Here is a 16,198-nt window from a genome sequence, read left to right on the forward strand (position 1 = left end):
AATCGAATTTTTTCAACATAAACGTGTATAGCAAAAGCATTGAAATATTTTAATAGTACACTATTGAAAAACCTGTCTCAATTGACCCATGCAAATAAGAACGCGTTCTGAGGAAGAGAACAAAATATCTGCTGCTGTACAACGAATCGTTCGAGAAAAATGTTCCGAAAAGTGGTGAATATCGTAGTGAGTTCCTCAATTTGGTCCTTCTGAATGCTAAAAACGAATCCCTACAGCATATTGATAGTTTCTTTCAATAAACTATGCAAATCCGAAATGAAATAATCGACATTAAAATTCTGTATGCGGCTATTTTTATAGCCGTTCGGATCGCCCATTAGTGAAAAAGTTACAAACGAAATCACGTAAAAAGAAAGCTCCTAACCAAAATTGGATCAGTTTGGATTCTATCGCCACTGCGAGCAGATGTATTTTGTGTGGTTTGCAAAGCTAGTTTTGTTTCCGACAAGAGCGATTACGTCACAGCTGCCAGTCATTTGCATTGATGAAAAAACAACGGTGGAGAGCATTACACAAAATCAGCCGTTCTAATGGCTCAAAAGATTTCTAAAGAACTATTAGGATTTGTTGTTCGCAAATCGAAGGTAAATATCCTCAGTTTAGTGCAAATCGAGAACAGTTTGGTTAGATTTGTGCACTTTTCGCTGTGTGAAATTCACAGTAATCGAGATCAAGTGAAGACTTCTTTGTTTTTGCGTAAAATGCTCCACAGTTTAATGTCGTAGAGAATGACGCAATTTGACACTTCTGAATGCTAGAAACGAATGCCTATAGCATAGTGATAATTTCGTTCAATAAATTAGGCCTATTGTATCATTGATCAACATTGATTAGACTACAACAACAGAATATTATTCTCAACATTTGCTACTTAGCCATTGTAGACTAGCTGGGGCACCTTCTTGCAAAAGTTCCTCATTAAAGTCCGTACAGACTTCTTGGCGACAAGTTTTGACACTTTTTTCCAATCTTTTTCGAACTGTTGAATGGTTTCGGCTGCCGAGACATGTTTCCTAAGATGTGCCTTCGTTAATGCCCAAAATTCCTCAATTGGTCGAAGTTGTGGGCAATTTGGTGGATTCATGTCTTTTGGGACGAAAGTGACATTTTTGGTAGTATACCATTCTACCGTTGATTTCGAGTAGTGGCAAGAAGCAAGATCAGCCCAGAAGACAACAGGATCCTTGTGGCTTCGAATCGTGGATAGAAGTCGTTTTTGTAAACATTCCTTGATGTATATTTCGCTGTTCATTGAAGCAGTGGTGATGAAGGGTTTGGAAATCTTACGGCAGCTACAAATTACTTGCCAGACCATAGCTTTCTTACCAAATTTTTCGACTTCAATCGATGATTCGGACTGGTTTAGCACTTGCCCTTCTCGCACCGTATGATATTGTGGTCCCGACAAGGATTTGTAATCGAGTTTCACGTAGGTTTCATCGTCCATGATTATGCAGTTCAAATTTCCAGCAAGAATCGTATTGTTCAGTTCTCGAACCCTCAGCCTGATCGATGCTTCTTGTTTCGGACTACGTTTTGGTTGTTTCTGCTTCTTATAGGCTCGAAGATTCAAACGTTCTTTAGCATGGAGAACATTTGACTTCGAAGTGCCCAATTTTTTGGCCATATCCCGAACTGAAACCTCCTTCTTTTGCTCGAACGCCTTCAGTATACGTTTATCCAACTGAGGGTTAGCAGGACCTTTTTTTTTGACCCGTTTTCGGTTTATCCTCAAAGGTGTTATCCTCACCGAACTTCCCAATTGCATTTCGCACGGCTTTTTCACTTACTCCTTCCATTTTTGTTGCTGTTCTGCTGAAAGTCCACGCATTTCGTAACAAACTAATGAAAACGAATAAACAACTGCACCAGTGGTTAGAGAAAAATGTAAACAACATTACGCAGCCATAAAAATTGACAGATTCTAAACCATTGCGAAATGGCAGCGGTTTTTGGTTGCGTCCATACTTTATGGGACAGTCTTTAGCTTTAATTTGAATCATGATTTGTGAAAATCGGTTTAATCGTTGCAGAGAAATCGAAGAGAGTTCCGTTTTTTTAGCTCTTCTTCACTATTAGCGATGCTTTCGGAAGCGCAAACCAGGGACTAGTAATCACAAAGTAGTTTTATATATTCACTAACTACCAAGATCTGCCAACTAGATGAACTTAGCAGTAAACTTTTAAAAAAATGTGCACCTCGTTTCGCCATCGCTTGTGAAGAAATACTCATGACATTAAAAATTTTCGCTAATCGCACTGTAATACCGGAACCGAAGGTCGGATCTGGATCAATTTTTCGGGGACTTCTTAAAGAATTTCAAGACCTTTTATTTTTATCTTAGTTTGTGAAAATCGGTTAAGAATCGGTTAACTTTCGAGAAAATTGAGTGCGCGTTTTTCATAAATTTGAACATATTTTCTTGTAATTCCAGAACCGGAAGTCGGATCCAAATAAATTTCAGAAGCTTTGTTATTTTTTTCGTACATACGAAAGTGACATCATTTTTAACGTACACACATACACACACACAAATACACACAAGCATTTTGTTATCTCGACGAACTGAGTCGAATGGTATATGACACCCGGCCTTCCGGGCGTCGGTTGTATAGTCGGCTTTTACAGCGATTGCATAGTCTTTAGTACTGAAAGCTATTCCTATATGTTGGCCTTATTATTTGATGAATTAATTAGTTGAGTACCGGTAGTTATTGTTAACACTTTCAAAACAAACTGAGCTTTTCCTCGATTTCTCAAGGATAGAAAAACCGATTTTTACAAACCTAGTCATAAATGAAAGGCGACTTCCGCAGTTTTTTTCCAAAATTAAAAGCTTTATTGCGAACAAGTGCTTACAGATGTATTATTCCAAGTATTGTTCGTAGCTAGTGACAACTTTCTCCCATCTTTCCGGCAATTTTCGGATCCCGGCTCGAAAAAAGGAGTCTTTTTTTGACGCTATCCATGAGGCAATCCATTTTCCAACTCTTCGAAGGATTGAAAATGTTGATCTGCCAGGCCGTGTGCCATCGAACGGAATAGGAGGAAGTCAGAAGGGGCGACATCTGGGAAATACGGCAGGTGGGGCAAGACTTCCCATTTCAGCGTTTCCAGGTACTTTTTGATCACTTTCGCGACGTGAGGCCGAGCATTGTGTGTCATTTATAACAATAACGATAATAATCCTACTACATGTTTTATGCTGCTGATTCATGCTGTTTAGCTAGACTTACATATGCAAAAGTAACAGAAACGCAGGTTCGCTTCGTTTGGTTGATTTCGAATCATTGGTGCAATCGAAATAGAGCATGAGATAGTAGGTCTAGCTTTAACTAGATTCGAAACTTTGTAGGTATTTGTTGCTGGCAAACGAAAAAAATTCGGCTTTTCCGGTCATCTGGTTCCGATTTCGAAAGTATTGGACATAATTATCGAACGCCGCAAAAAGGATCTCCTCGCTTTTCTTCAAGATGGCCAAATCGATTATCACAAACTTACAGGTTCAAATGAAAAGTCTTACATTTTCGATACGGGATTCCTAAATTTGTTGTGGATACTTCTTTCACTTCAGGAACTACAGGGTAAACAATATTTTTAGAGTTAGTTAAATTAAGTCCGAAAAAACTTTCCTGTTTCTATTCAATGAACAGTTGTTTTGCGAATTTCACAGTAATATTAATAATGTTATGAGTAATATGAGAAAGGCATCATTACACCATTAGGTATTTTAAAACATATTCACTAAAACCTGACGAAACTGGGTTGTTTCAGACTGGGTTACATATTTCGTTTAATCTAAATATTGTGGTGTAATCAACAAGCTGGAATGAAAGCAGCCTGCATCTGTAAAGATTTTTTTATTGATGAAAATATAATAGTTTATATCTTGTACGAATCACTTCGGTGTCGAAGCGTACTGGAAATTCAGCATCGAAATATCATCGGAGGTTCTTCCTCCATTCGATTATTTCTGTGGGTAAAAATGTGTCAAACAAAAAATCACTTAAGAACTTTGAGGTTCAGAGAAGCGGTGTTTCCACTTCCCGCTCATGCTGATTGGAGAAATCGATATGCGATTCACCGTGTGGCCGAAGATTACTTTTGATAAACCGAGTACAAAAGTAATAAATTGCGCAGATGGTGAGATGCGAATGAATCTTTTATTCACTTCAGTTCGTAATTAGGATCGAATACTGGAACATTTTCGGGTGAAACACGAGTCCAAATCACTCGACGAAGGCCACGTTATTTTAGAGTTTTTTTTAAAGCATAGCTGAATTATCACAAAGTCAGAACACGGTCGGCTCTTCAGTTATTGCTTCCACAAAAAAAAACATCAAACCACTATGCTAAGGTTTTGTTTCAGTGGTCCATCACTTACCGAGTAAATCTTGCTGAGGTACCCACTGCACCACCCTTATGTTGCTGGTACCGTTAAGATTCAATTTACTGTCGCACTTCCAGAGAACGTCATACTTCAGAGCTTTGAACGTATCGATGAAAATCTTCAAATTCTGCGGATAGATCGAGCTGCACCGGATCAGAGTTCCCAGGCTGAAGTAGATCACTCCATGTTGGGATTTATCCATGAATTGCTGAAGATCCGATGGCAACGGTTTCGGTGGTTCGATGTGCAGGAAGCCCAGCTGGATCGCTTGAGGAACGATGGGTCGGATGTAACCCAAGGCCGGTTCCGTATTCGTCATCAGGAGATCAATACGATACATCAGGTCCTTCGATTTGGTCATGTTGCTACCAAAATGTTTTTCGATCATCTTGTCGTACTTGGCGAATTCGAGTGGTTTTATGACAAGATTTAAAAATATGCCGATGGAAACAAATTTCAACCGCTGTAGAAAGTTTAGGTCGGTGGTAGATTTATGATTAAAATCCGGATGAGTCACCAAATTGTTCTCGTTACCCACACCTTCATGTGCAATAGGAACTGAGTCCACTGAAGTAATTCCAATCAGAGGCACATTAAACAACTCCGCAAATGCATGGAATGGTGTCATCTGATAATATTCCACTATCAACACATCAAATTGTTCCTCACTAGCATTCCGTATCAACTCCTGTACTTCGGGATGGGAAAGTTCAGTTTCAATCAATTTTCGAGCCACCTCCAACATCTTGAAGACAGTGGTCAGTGAGCTACAATCCTCTTGTCTCATTACGGCCACGTCTCCAGTTTCTTCGGCAATCTTTTTTGTGTAGCTCCAGTTAATTTGTGTAATGTTCGGATTGTCCGTTTCGAACGGCATCGGAGTCATCATTGTCACGTGATGACCCCTGTCTAGCAGTCCTTTGATAAGCGCACGGAACACAATCTGATGGCTTGTTTCTGGTGCCGGAAATATTGCCAAAATTCTCGATCCTTCACACACATTGACTGCCACGATAGCAATCAAACCGAACAACCGGAACAGATTCGAAATCATTGTGCCTCTAAGTACCGAAAGACCGGATTTACCTTGACAACTTTCGTCATGAAACTGAAAGATGCGTCTGGTGCGAGATTGTGTTATATTTGTTTCCGCGGTTGAACTTTGATATACTGTTACGAGACTTGGTACATACATGTTCCGTCAACCGAAACAATCGATTCAACCTGGCATGACCAGTGCGACGGCAAAGAAATTATCATTTTTTATTTCTTTTGTAGTTAGGGAATACGTTACAGTTTTCAACTGCTTTCTATGTGTAAGAAATGTTTCTTGAAAATGCGTGAACATTTGTTTAGTACACGTGGAATTGGAAAAGTTATGAACACAGAAAATTTATGCATTGCTTAGTTTTTCAAACATCCTACATAAAAACAAAATGAAAAGATCGAAAAATTTCATACTTTCACTATGTTTTCCACCATTTAACATTCGACTATAAATTATTAGCTTCGTTTCTTTGTGTACGTTCGAAACATTTTGTTTTGTTTTGATTACAGAGGTTTTTCAGCTGTTTAAATCCACCTAGTGATGTAATGAAGCCTTTCCCATATAACCCATGTTTTCATTAATATCACGGAGGGATTCTCCAAAAAACTTTTATTTGAATATTGAATAAGAACAAAAAAGTTAGTTTGGTATAAAATTATAAACACGTCTCACCCTGTTGTTCCGGTACTGGAAGTGAGATTTGACCAAAGGCCAAAAGCAGTTTATTTTCATTGACGTTAACCCTTTCATTTGAGTCTAAGTTTGCGAAAATCTACTCAGCTGTTTCTGGGAAAATGAAGATAGTTTCGTTTTTGGGTTTTCGAACAATATTTCCGGTACTTCCGGAACCGGGAGCTGGGATCTGGTACAGTCATTGTAAGATCATTCATTTGAACTTAAGGGGCGGGTAGGGTCTAACACTTTTGAAAAATCATTTATTTTTTTCTTCATATTGTCGTAAAACATTTCAAGAATATTCTGTGAAATTTTCAAGCCTATTGGAACGAAACTCTGGAAGTTATGACCCTTTATCTATGGTTTTCTCATTCTACGAAGAAGCAAGAGCTCGGTGCACAGGCCCAAGATTTATAATTCGATTGACTTCAAAACCTGACAAAATATTCTTGAAATGTTTCGTTATAATGAATTATTAAAGAAAAAATATGATTTTTTGGAAATTTTAGACCCTATGGGCTGACTGGAGTAATTAATTGTTACCATTAATTTTATGGACAAAAAACTTTAAACGTATTTTTCTCGAAAGCAGGTTTTGAAAGTCCGTGTCCATCGTCATTCAAAAACTACTGCATCAATTTTATTCAAATTTTGCACACACTTTCTACATATAAAAAACCAGACCCCAACGTTTTCTTTTTCGTTGTTTGTTACTTTGGGGAGGTTTAACAGATACAAAATGGCGGATTTTTTCGTGAAAAATCGTAGTTTTCACATTAAACAACCACAAAAAATTAAAAAAAATTAAAAAAATCACACAGAAACGTTGGGGTCTAGAAAAACTTCTTCTCTGACTATGCTACGTTCATTTGTTCACTTCTGATTAGTCTGCGCTGAGATACAGTGGACACCGCAAATCGTGATTATCAAGAAGCGTCCTCAAAAATATCTCTTCATCCACTTATTTCTCAATATTTTTCCACGGAAAAATTACAAAATGTTGTTCGAATGATGCTTTTTATCATGCAAAACATTTTAATTTATTTTGTTGAACGATAGTTCTGGAAAAAATTCGCAAAAGTGATGATTGTTTTGCATTTTTTCATTTTTTTTACATTTCACCCCGTTACTCTCGAGCCGGTAGTTCGATAAGAGTAAAATTCAATGACCTTTCATTTGAATCTAAGTTTGTGAAAAACTCAGATATTTTGCGTTCTCCAAGAACTGAGTATAATGGTATTTGATACTCGACCCACAGGGCTTCGGTTCAAACGTTGGTTTTCACAGTGATTGCATAACCTTTCTATATGAAGAAAGGTAAAAGACGAGCTTCGTGAAAGGTGATTGTCGGCAGCTCCGGTAATGAAGCCGTGTAGTGAATTATTTATTTTTAAGTTGATCCAAGTTTGTAGTCCTCTAAATGAGCTGAAATTCGAAAAGTCATTAGATTTGATTCTACTTTGTGTCTGTTTATAAAAATCTACCTAAATCATTCGGAACTATGAATCTTTTCGATTTAGAGCTTCATTGATTATTACCTTTTTCATTAACATAAAAGATTGGTATAGAATTCGTTTAAATTCTAGAAAATTTTTCCGAGACCTAGAGAGCCTATTGCCACATTCCAATCGATTCAGCTCGACGAACTGGGCAAATGCCCGCGTGTGTGTATGGGTATGGCTGTGTGTGTGTGATGTCAATAAAGAGTCGCAATGGAAAAGTCTCCTCGTCTGCCTGGACGCTATTGAATATTTTTAAAATCGAATGTTTACTTTTCGAGTTTAACGAAGTTTCATGTCAAAACGATCAGTTTTTGACAATATGTGTCACAATCGTTCTTTAAACAAAATACACTGAGGTCTTTTTTATGCGGTTTTTACGCGACTTTTTTATGCGAATTTTCAGAGTTATGCGGGTTTTTTATGCGAAGTTTCAGGGTTATGCGGTGTTTTCATGCGAATTTTCAGAGTTATGCGGTTTTTTTTATGCGGTACATAAATTCGCATAAAAAAGACTTCAGTGTATGTCCCTTTTCGATTTTAGCACTGTTAGTTTTTGCAACATAATCGTTCGAATATGCCATATGTATTAGAAAGATGCCAGTATTTTCGATTTTCGAAACAATTTCATATTTATAATGATTTAAACTGCTTACAGCAATAATTGCTGGAAAAACAACTTCTTCCCATATACCATTCGAATCAGTTCGTCGAGATTTGTAATGTGTGTGTGACTTCTGGTTCTGGTATGCTGGTGTAACAAATTTAAAATAATGTCACTCAGTTTTCTCAGAGATGGCTGAACCCATTTCATCCATCTAAGATTTAAACGAAAGGTTTTAAAATCTTATAAAAAAATTATTTTTTTGTAATCATATCCGACTTCCGGTTCTGGAGATACACGGTACAGCGCTTCGCCGTGGTCAGGTCGAAGCGAGACAACTCAATGCTTCTTCTTGCTTTGTCGCCGAAATATCACACTAAATTGCCAATTTTTCTAATACTAACCCGATTCACGAAAAATCAGAAACATACGATTGTAGATAAATGATTTTGTTATGCATTCATCAGTTATAAACATTTTGTTTTCTTGTGTGTTGATATTGTGAGTGTGCGGAAAAACTCATTTATTTATGCAACTCGCACGAAATCTTTCGATAAAAACGTTTATCAGGCTTAATTTATATACGATTCGATAGAAAAACTAGTTATCTAGAATCGTATGTTCATGGAATTTACGTTTTCTTCCCCATTCTCTTGCAATTTTGGGTAAAGTGCGTGAAACCCCGGGATAGGCAGCGAACTTCACCTGACCACGGCGAAGCGCTACCTTAACAAAAATTAATCAAGTTTGTAGATTTTGATAGTCAAATAAACTTATTTCGGTTTTACTGGTATTCGGTTTTCGATCCCGGAAGGTACCCCAAAATTTTATTTTGATCGCACTATGATTTCTCAAAGAAATACATTGAATAAATTTCGAATCAAATGAAATGGTTTACCATCCCTGAGGTGAATTACCGAAGTCGGCTACACAGATTTCCGAATTCCGCTTCCAAATGCGTCGCAAATAGAGGAGCTCAATCCTTTCTCCAAAGAAGGCCAAAATGGATTTCATAAACAAAAATTCAAATTGAGACTTCTGGTCCCATACAAAATTGGTGAATTTTATCTGATTTGAATTTACAAGGTGATGAGTTTTTTAAATTCAAACCGTCGTAGAAGTTGACGATGCCAACAAATCACCAAAGTAGATATCGGAACCATTCCGATTTATTTTAAAGTTGAACTCACTTCGACATCTCATTGAATGTTTAATCGATTGTTACACGTTCGGATTAAAAGGAATAATTTCTGTTTTCGATCCGACTTGCAGTTCCAAAATCACAGGGTATGGAGTGATTTAAATCTCCAACTGTCATTCAAAACGATGGCCAATAAAATAATTTCATGAAAACTAAAAACACCGATTTATTTTCATGCAAAAGACACATGCGGAATAATGAAAAAGGTATTATCTAACTGCTAGGTAGATTAGGGACGTTTTTTTTTTGTAAATTATTCTAAGTAGTTTCAAAGCTGACAATATTTATTCCATTTCGTAAGATTCTATTTAGTTAGTTACAGTCAAAACTCTTTTCCAGTAGGTATTAACCATCCTGTTTTTGCATCAGTAGTTTATAATCATCCAAATGATAAATTTTACTCAAATGTAGTGTTTCCACAAGCAACCCAACATAATTAGACAGTAATATGAGAAAAAAATTAGAGGGTTGTATTCAAGACACGACCGAGCACACTAACATTAAAAATGAAACATTTCTATGGTCTTCATAATAAATACAAAAATAAAGTTGATAATGATGATGGTACACTAAACTTCACTACACTTCAAAGTTACTTGAAAGCTCAATTTTAGATACAAACAACCTAAAGATTCAAACCTGAACAAATGAAACTATTTTATTTTATGATGATAATTTTAGAGAAACGTACAAACTTATTAATTTGATTTGATTTATAACGTTTATTTACCCCCAGTTTTAACCTAATAATGGTCGTTCACTGGGTGGACTTATTTATTTTATAAACAGTTAATCGATCCAAGAGAATGTTGTACCAGTAATCTCAGTAACAGACGCTTATTGTTTTGAAGCAAATAATAATTGAACTGAAACTGGCGGTTACCAAATTCTACGAGGGTTCCTATTCAAACGATACATGTAAAATCATAGGTTGTCTCATAAGTTTAAGTTAAATGTTTTTTTTTGTTTCAATTATAGAGGCTTTAACATTAATGTCATTCACCTCTTCGGACCAGAAAAACTTTCTGGCCCTATGTGCGGGGTTGGGAATCGAACCCAGGCGGGCTGCGTGAAAGGCATTGACTTACCCATCACGCTATACCCGTCCCCTCAAGTTAAATGTTTCCGAATCGATTGTTTGTTGAATTAAATAAATCCATCAACAAATGACTGAGTTATAAGCGTTCAAAATTATGACAGAAAATGTTACGCGATTAGTTTTGCATGTTTTAAATTGACACCCAGCTTCGGGAAGCGAAGTGTAAGGCATTTTTAATGGCAAAATCAACCAAAAATTTGCTAAATACATGGGATATTTCAAAAGAATCGGTAACCACGCTGATTCGGTTTTCACTAACACATAATGCATAAGCGACAATCCAGCAAGTGAACGCATATACAATCCAGTCATCAGCTCACTGGACAAGCTACTTGTTTCATTCACAGTCAAACATCAACTAGGCAAAGAAATATTGTGCAGCCTATATTTATAGATTTCTCCTCATACTACGCATAACGATACGGTGTTTTTTATGCATGACTCAAAGCCTGCTATGCCGAACAAGAAGTTGACGTCATTTTGTACAACAGGGATTGGTGGATGAAAACATAGGTCGGTTCCAACCATTTTTTCAATAGTATGCTATTGAAATACTGAAAAGACGTCATCATACATGTTTAAGTTAAAAGTTTCCGAATCGATTGGTTGTTAAATTATAACAATCCATCAAAAAATGACCGAGTTATTAACGTTCAAAATTATGACACAAAAAGGTTACGCGGCTATTTTTGAAACTTTTAATTGACACCCGGCCCCTTATAGTGAAGAGTAAGGCATTTTTAATGCCAAAAATCTTTACAGCCTCTCTCGATAAATAATCGAATGTACTGAAACAAACGTACATCGTGCCTAACAGTTTATGTTGAACTGCAGGTGGCGTTACAGTTCAACATAAACTGTTATGCACTGACGAGTCTAAAACGAAACGTCTTGATTGAAATCAAGATTTTCTAAAAATCGAAACAAATAATTATTAACAGAATTATTAGACATTGAAAAGAATTGCGAATAAAAGTTATGTACAAAAAATTGATTTAAAGGGGTTTCAAACAAAAATGATTCACATATCCGAAACTTTTTATGTTAGGCCTATAGTTTACTTGGTAAAAGTTAATTTTGAAGACGACAACGTTTTTTTATTTCTTAAGGTCTGAGGACAGAGGGTCACGTGTTGAGTTTTAAATCGACCACGTGGCTCGCTCAATTCCCTTTGCGCATCATATTTCTCTTGTACTCTCTCGTATATGAGCAAACTGTACCGGGTCGCCAGCATACATTTTATTATTTTGATGAGAAGTTTTATCACATTAATCTATCGTATGGGTTGGAACATGGAACATGGATTCCAATGAACAATAAAAAAATATTCAACTTTCACAAATATTGAATGTGTGTGTGTTTGGCAGCCTTGTCGAGCCAATTTAATTTCTCTCTCCTTTTTCAGAATGCTATCAGGAAACCAAATCGAAAAAAATGGCGGATGCATTGAAACTAACTTTGTTTCACAAAAAAATACCAAACTTTATTTTTATCGCGATAACATATATGTTTTTATGTACTAATGGCATCTAAACTAAATCATCTAGACTTTGTCACGGTAGATTTATGATACAAGCCTTCAAAGCCGAGATATTCGATGAACAAGTAGAGGTATGCATTTCCGAGTGTTTCAATTTTCAGCAGTTCTTCAGTCAGAAAAAAATACAACACGACCGCTAAACTCAATGAATCATTCTGAAATTTTCACAGAATATTCTCAACTAAATTTCGAAGACATTATCAAGTGGGTTTTTCTATATTGTACACCGTTTCCAAGAAAATTTAATTTGAAACGGGAAAATAGCAAAAAACCTACCATTTCACGGTACTGTCCTCAGCCCTTAAGCGACGGTTTGAAATTTTGAACACACTCTACCCTATAGTTCCGGAACCGGATTTGGATCAGGATGAAACGCAACAATCACTATCGCTAATTGATATTTAATATATAATCAAATTACGAGATATATTTTTGTTAATGGGCACTATGTGTATCGGATCAACGGTTTCGCAGCTAGTAAAATGAGTTCACGTTTTTATCGATTTAAACAGCAAATACCATTGATTAAAGACTTAACAGCAACTTTTAAACGAGCCTAGGCTTGTGGATATCGGGTGTCTTGTCGGTAATGTCACTCGTAACCTACTGAACCAGAAATGATAACCATTAAATCTTAACCTAATCCATCATCTAAAACCACTAAAAAAAATCGTTTACTTCATTTATACCACTATATCTCCGGAACCAGCAGCGATACCCATTTGTTTTTCGAACTTGATCAATAATCAGATAGTAGCTTTGAAACGAACTTAGGTTTTATAGATCGGTTCAACTGTCTCCCAGTACATTTAGTGGTTGGAAAAATGTTTGACAGGAACACACACATACATATGCACCTATGCATGCACAAAGACATTTTAAAGATCTCTTCGAGCTGAAATAAATGATAGATAATAAAGACTGTTCCAGAAAGTATGGATGCAACCAAAAACCGCTGCCATTTCGCAATGGTTCAGAATCTGTCAACTTTTTCGGCTGCGTCCTGTTGTTTACACTCTTCTCTAACCACTTGTGCAGTTGTTTATTCGTTTCCATTAGTTTGTTTCGAAATGCGTGGACTTTCAGCAGAACAACGTCGAAAAATTGTGTACAAATGGTGCACAGAACTCGGACTGTCACTGAAAAAGATAGCAGAAATGGAAGGAGTACGTGAAAAAGCCGAGCGAAATGCAATCAGGAAATTCGTTGTGGATAACACCTTTCAGGATAAACCGAAAACGGGTCGAAAAAAGGCCCTGCTAACCCTCAGTTGGATAAACGTATACTGAAGGCGTTCGAGCAAAAGAAGGAGGTTTCAGTTCAGGATGTGGCCAAAACAGTGGGCACTTCGAAGTCAAATGTTCTTCGTGCTAAACAACGTTTTAATCATTGAATCTATAAGAAGCAGAAACAACCAAAACGTAGTCCGAAACAAGAAGCATCGATCTGGCCGAGGGTTCGAAAGCTGTACAATACGATTCTTGCTGGAAATTTGAACTGCATAATCATGGACGGCGAAACCTACGTGAAACTCGATTACAAATTCTTCGGCGGGACCACAATATTATACGGTGCGAGAAGGGCAAGTGTTAAACCAGTCCGAGACATCGATTGAAGTCGAAAAATTTTATAAGAAAGCTATGGTCTGGCAAGTAATTTGTAGCTGCGGTAGGATTTCGAAACCCTTCATCACCACTGCTTCAATGAACAGCGAAATATACATCAAGGAATGTTTACAAAAACGACTTCTATCCACGATTCGAAGCCACAAGGATCCTGTTGTCTTCTGGACTGATCTTGCTTCTTGCCACTACTCGAAATCAACGGTAGAATGGTATACTACCAAAAATGTCACTTTCGTCCCAAAAGACATGAATCCACCAAATTGCCCACAACTTCGACCAATTGAGGAGTTTTGGGCATTAACGAAGGCACATCTTAGGAAACATGTCTCGGCAGCCGAAACCATTCAACAGTTCGAAAAAGATTGGAAAAAAGTGTCAAAACTTGTCGCCAAGAAGTCTGTACGGACTTTAATGAGGCACGTTCGCAAGAAGGTGCGCCAGTTAGTCTACAATAGCTAAGTAGCAAATGTTGAGAATAATATTCTGTTGTTGTAGTCTAATATTATCAGTATATCGAATAAAATTTGAATATCTAACACTTGTGAATTATTTACAGCGAAATCGAAGTGCGTCCTTTTTTTCTGGGACAGTCTTTACTTGAAGATTTTGGAGCTCCGATCAAAAGTCGGGGTTTCCAGCAATTTTGTTACCTTTCTATAGATAAAGGAAAAAAGTGAGAAGTCGGATTCTACTGAGAATAGCATTGTTTGATTCAACCATTATTATCCCTTATGCACTCGAATGGGTACCCGGGTACCTTTTCGAATTTCAAAATAAGAAATTTCTGAGTTAGGTTTAAACTAAGATTCTGCAATTCGGTCAATTCCAAGAACTAGTTGGACCATAACTTCTCATGCTTTGACTTTTCATTTTACAGTAAGGGGGGTCGAATGGGGGGGCTCAAATTTTTTTTATTACGTAAACACCCGAATGGGTACCCGGGTACCCACAAATAAAAATGCTTGTAACTAAGGCAAATTCCATCCGATTTGAATTTTTTCAGTACGGGTAAATTCAGAAATTTATCCACTTTTCGATGGCCGTGTATATTGCTGTAGTAGGTTCTTCTGGTTCCCGTTAATCCGGATTTCCGTAGAATGTTCCGACACTTGTGTTTTCCACCATAAATGTCATTTACTAATTTGAAACTTTTCCAAACCAGCTATTTGAGAAAGGCCGTACCAAAATGAACCTTTTGTAGAAAAATGACGTCATCTAAAGGGTAGTTGGCCTATTCTGGACTTACTCTCATAGAACGAAAAAAAGGAAATATAAATGAGAACGAAACTGTTTGGGAAGTAACTTCGTGATGTTTCGAAATGTTTGTTGCCAGAATTAAAAATTGTATTGCGTGCTCCTCGCAATAGGCCTGAAGTACATAATAATTTTCAAACTGAAGATAAGAAAGTGAAGTATATAAGGGAACATACATAAAGTACGTCACGCGTTTAGGGGGGAGAGGTTTCAAAAATACGTGACAATACATGGTGAAAAGATTGAGAAATGCTCGACAAAGGGGGAAAGGAGTGGTAGAAAAATTCAAAATTTTATGTTACGTACATAACGGATGCCCCCTGAAATATATAAACATAACAACTCAGCATAGCACTTGATTTCATATAGCAATTCTTAGATAAGATTACAAAAATACGTGAAATCCGTGTATAAATGCCTCGATGTCGGAACTCATTTAGGATATCCGGGTTCCTGGGAACCAGGAGCACCATGTCCATCTTTATGGGTACCAATCCCAAAGAGCTTAAGTTCCTGAATCCAACAGTGCTAAAATTACTTCAATCGGTTGAAAAATGCTCAACTTACAGCGATTTAAAAAAATGGGTACCCGGGTACCCATTCGGGTGGTTAAAGGTGTTTTTTTTTTCGAGTGCACAACGGTTATATTGTACTTCTTTGGTAGCACAATACACATTTCTAACAAAAAAAACTTTAACCGTTGTTAGAAAACTGAAGTTGTTCTTTCGCTTGTACAACACAGCATCTCGGTATATGCCTTTTACTTGTATCAATGAAGTGTTGGAAGGGTCTACAATTTTTTAATCATTGGCGTCAGAGTTTGAAATATTCATCAATGTATCGTTTGAATATTCGCGAACTTGAACTTTAAATTCATAACAGATAACACATTTTATTCTGTTGTCGTATCGCTTACTTAATGCGATTCCTGGTTTCAATAGCCGTCTAGATCACAAATATCATGACTGCTGTAGAAGAGTTGTGCGAATCGTCGTCCTTCCGTGAAATAGATGGCATCAACTTTGGCTCTCTATTTATCTAATAGCTTTCTTATTAACCTATTTATTTTCGTTTAGATTTCACAGTGAACTGTGGTGGTCGACAATTTTAACCACAATTGCTGTCGAATAGTTTAATTAAAGTTAGGATGGTATCAATCCAAAACATCAAAACATCCAAACCGGTATCAATGTCTAACGTAACGCAACGCCTCAATCACACGAAAAATGGTATAATGGCGG

At 36.9% G+C, this 16,198-nt stretch overlaps 1 protein-coding gene across 3 annotated transcripts in view; it reads right to left on the minus strand.

Annotated features, from left to right (window-relative positions):
- LOC131430780 (UDP-glucosyltransferase 2-like) overlaps positions 1 to 16,198 on the minus strand; it is a 79,161-nt gene that overhangs the window by 20,254 nt on the left and 42,709 nt on the right. The window contains exon 1 of one of the 3 annotated variants that reach the window (XM_058595985.1): positions 4,407 to 5,501. The exons of the other annotated variants lie outside the window; for them this stretch is intronic. Coding sequence (XP_058451968.1) covers positions 4,407 to 5,466 — 1,060 coding nt within the window. The 5' untranslated portion in view covers positions 5,467 to 5,501. Of the gene's footprint in view, positions 1 to 4,406; positions 5,502 to 16,198 lie in introns of those variants that run through there. 3 annotated transcript variants of the gene reach the window in all.

Source organism: Malaya genurostris, chromosome 2 (assembly GCF_030247185.1).
Source record: "Malaya genurostris strain Urasoe2022 chromosome 2, Malgen_1.1, whole genome shotgun sequence".
Lineage (NCBI taxonomy): Eukaryota > Metazoa > Arthropoda > Insecta > Diptera > Culicidae > Malaya > Malaya genurostris.